We start from the raw sequence: 3616 nt of genomic DNA, 5'->3' as shown, positions 1-3616 counted from the left end.
AAAAAAATAAAAAAAAAACACTGTATTTGATCAAATTAAGTTGAACCAACTCATTAGGCCTTCGTAGTGCCATGATTTTTAGCCATTGTCAGAGATTACTGATTGTACCTTCAAACCACTTTAACCTCCCTCTTTAACTCATCACTCCCTGTGTCTTCTGCGCTCCTTCAATCAACATTTGCATGCCAGGTCATAAGGTCTGATTCTAGCATTCATTACACAGGGAGGTGATTTGCCTGTCACATAAACAGAGTAAATCCGTGTGGTAGCACTAACCTGCAGCTGCATTGGCAGACAGGTGAGCCAGGCAACCAAAGGCACCATGCTCCCCGTGTTTTCAGGAAAGTTATGTCAGTTTCTTAGGGTAACTCGGTTACCTTCTATTCTGTTCCTTGGAGTTTTTTATGTAGCCTATGTCCTTGTTGGAGGGCTGGTCTTCTGGAAGCTAGAAGGATGGTATGTGTTGCAACAGATTGATCTCCTCAAGGAGAAAAGAATTAAACTACTCGAGAAGTACCCTTGTGTGGGTCAGAATGGCCTCCGAGAACTAGCAGAGGTATGAGACTAGATTTTCCTTAACTATATGGTAAATGACTTTTTGTAACAGTGCTTGTCTTATTCCACATTAACAGCAATAACAATGATGGGTAGATACAGTGAGCAAGTGTTTGGACAACTTTTTACATAATTTGAAATGGATGTGTGGCTTCTATGGTTCATTCATAAAAGGAACAGTTTTGGTGCAAAAACCTGAATTCAGACTTAATTAATCACTTTTATTCAATCAAAATAAGTATTGCTTTTGGTCAAAAGGTCTTTGAAACAATTGACAGGGCAACCAGTTTATTTTTGTAATACACTGAATGCGTTATAACTGAATGTTCAGTTTATACCAATGTATAACTGAATGGAAATATATTCATGGACTTCTTGTCTTGTTGTCTATTATTGAGATTATTTAGATGGTTATTTTATATATTTTTTATTTAATGAAATGTTTTAATGAAATTTAACTCAGTTACTGTTTCTTATTGCCATTTCATTCATTCATTGCTTGTCATCACTGTCTCAAAGATGATAAAAGCTGCGTCCGTGAGTGGCTTGAGTCCAGACAGTAATGACACCGCAGATGGCTTCTGGAAATTTACCAGCTCATCTGTGTTTGCGGCGACAGTGGTCACAACTATTGGTGAGGAAATGGGAAACTTAACACCTTCAATTTGACAGTCCAGTTTAATTTGGTTTGTTGTGTGGCATTCATTCAATTGGGTAAAGGTTACACAAAGTTGTTGTTTTTTCTTTTATTCTTTCTGCAGGCTATGGTAATATCATTCCATTGACAACGGCTGGTCAGATCTTCTGTGTGTTGTTTGCTCTTTTTGGCATTCCCCTGAATGTAGTGATCTTAAATAGAGTTGGAAAGTACATGTTGGCTATTGAGAGGAATTTTTGCAATTTTCTGGAGAAAAAATTTGATAGAGGGGTGAGAATTTAACTTCTTTAATCTAATCTAATTTATTAGATATTAAATATCTAATAGATATTTGTTTAAAATAAGGAATTCAAATTGAAAATGAAGATGCTTGACGTTTACCCTTGACTGTGCTCCTTACCTTTGTTCTTTCCCACAGAAATGTGTACGAATATCCATTCACAGTATATCCTTCGTAAGTTCAGCGTTACTGTACTTTATGCTTCCTATGTTGCTCTTCAAAGCATATGAGGGATGGAGTTACGCTGAAGCCATTTACTACTGCTTTATAACACTTAGCACTATTGGATTTGGAGATTATGTTGCAGGTAGGAGACCACAATTAAAAAAAATTAACAAACAGACTTTTAATTGTTAACATGTATCTTAACTATATAACAAATACTTTCTGATGCTCATGTGTTCACATCATTGTTATCGGTTATGGACTTTATATCTACATAATAGCAGTTGTTTTTCTATCATTAAATAAAGCGTTCTTTTTTTTACTGTTAACCACCTCAAATGTAATTATATTTAGTAATTATTATTGTAGCCCTATATTCAGGAAGTGACATCACTACTTTGGCTGTGTGTCATTCAAAATTGAATTTGAATTTTCCTGAATTTGAATTTTGAATTGAGGTAGCAAATAAGATGCAGAAGTGTAATTCAAATATATGTATTTAAGGCAATAGGAGGAAATTCATATTACGCATAACATTTAATAATGCATTAGACACATTATATTTAATAATTTAACATTTATTTATATTTTATATATGACACCAAGAAAGTCTTCAATACAGAGCTAAACTTTAATACAGTGGTTCCCAAACCTGGTCCTGTAGTACGCCCAACAGTACCCATCTTGGATGTCTCTCACATCTGACACAACCATTTCAGGTGTTGAAGTCCCTATAACAAGCTGATGAGTTTAATCTGGTGTGTTTTATTAGGGAGATGAACAAAATGTGTAGAGTTGGGGGTACTAAACTGTTAACCACTATTTTAATATATCTGTCAATAGATTGTGAGGAAAAAATTAAATATTTTATGGCAGTGTTTAATAATATTAAGTGTTTAATATAACAGTATTTAATAAGATAAATTTGAAAAATACATAATTGGTTGAGAAAAAAAAAACTCTACATATCAGGGTACAATGAGGGTACAAATGTCAAAATTGTACAACAATTTTGTACAACTATTTGCTTGGTTTTCCTGCAAAACTTGTGCTGGACCAATTAAACCCTTCTGTTGTTGACTGTGTTGCCTTTATTTGAATTGCTATTCAGTAAAGTCATTGTCCTTTCATTACAATTCAACTTACATTCCAAATTTCAATTTGATTTCAATTTCAATTGTTAAATTCAGAATTTTGCCCAAACCTGATCACAACATCTTTACAACTTTGTTTCTCCTGCCAGATCACAACCCAGCGATAATCTACCCAGAGTGGTACAGTTGTCTGATGGCAGCCTGGATATTCTTTGGCCTGGCTTGGCTGGCTCTTCTGATCAATCACTCCATTGATTTACTGGAGAGTGTGAATGCTTACCTGAGAGGAAGGCAGAATGCACAAATACAAGTGGAGGAGCCCAAAGAACAGCCGGAAAAAGGACTGAAAGTGGAAGAAACATGATAATTGAATTTAAAACAGGAAGTGTATGAATAAAACTGTAACTACTAATCATCAAACAATGTATGGGCCAAACAGTTATTCAATGTTTAAAGTATCCTTAAATATTAAACTGAGCTAAAGGTTTTGATCAGCGAGCAAAGTTTATTGCTAAAACCATCAAGAAATTTGAGCATCACTTGTCTGACTGATAATGGGTCTCATTCACTATGTATGCGTACGCAGAAATTTGTGTGTGAAATCTGTGTATGAACGGTTTCACGAACAAATCATGATTCATCAAAAACTTTCGCTCTAAAATGTATTCTAAATTTACAAAACATTTTGAAACCACTCGTATGGAAAAATCACACACACATATATTAAGAAATATATTTAAGATTAATACCTATGTTTAAATTTTCACCTTAACATGTTTATAAGGCCACCAAGAGTATGTGCTATATATATATAGGGTACAACGGGGCTAAAAGCACACCTTAAGAAAAAACTTGCTTTTCACT

The 3616-nt window shown here is 34.4% G+C and overlaps 1 protein-coding gene across 1 annotated transcript; it reads left to right on the top strand.

Moving 5' to 3' along the window:
- Positions 1–295: 295 nt before the first annotated feature.
- On the top strand, positions 296–3241 carry LOC311281169 (potassium channel subfamily K member 17-like). The gene is made up of 5 exons (XM_084393918.1): positions 296–556; positions 1075–1189; positions 1317–1483; positions 1632–1800; positions 2902–3241. The coding sequence occupies exons 1-5, from the start codon at positions 323–325 to the stop codon at positions 3114–3116; spliced, it is 900 nt and encodes a 299-aa protein (XP_084250044.1). The 5' UTR covers positions 296–322; the 3' UTR covers positions 3117–3241.
- The last annotated feature ends 375 nt before the right edge of the window (positions 3242–3616 follow it).

Source organism: Rutilus rutilus (genome assembly GCF_951802725.1).
Source record: "Rutilus rutilus genome assembly, chromosome: 21".
NCBI classification, from domain to species: Eukaryota; Metazoa; Chordata; class Actinopteri; order Cypriniformes; family Leuciscidae; genus Rutilus; species Rutilus rutilus.
Note: the sequence above shows the minus strand (reverse complement) of the source record. Positions and strands in the feature narration are given on the sequence as shown.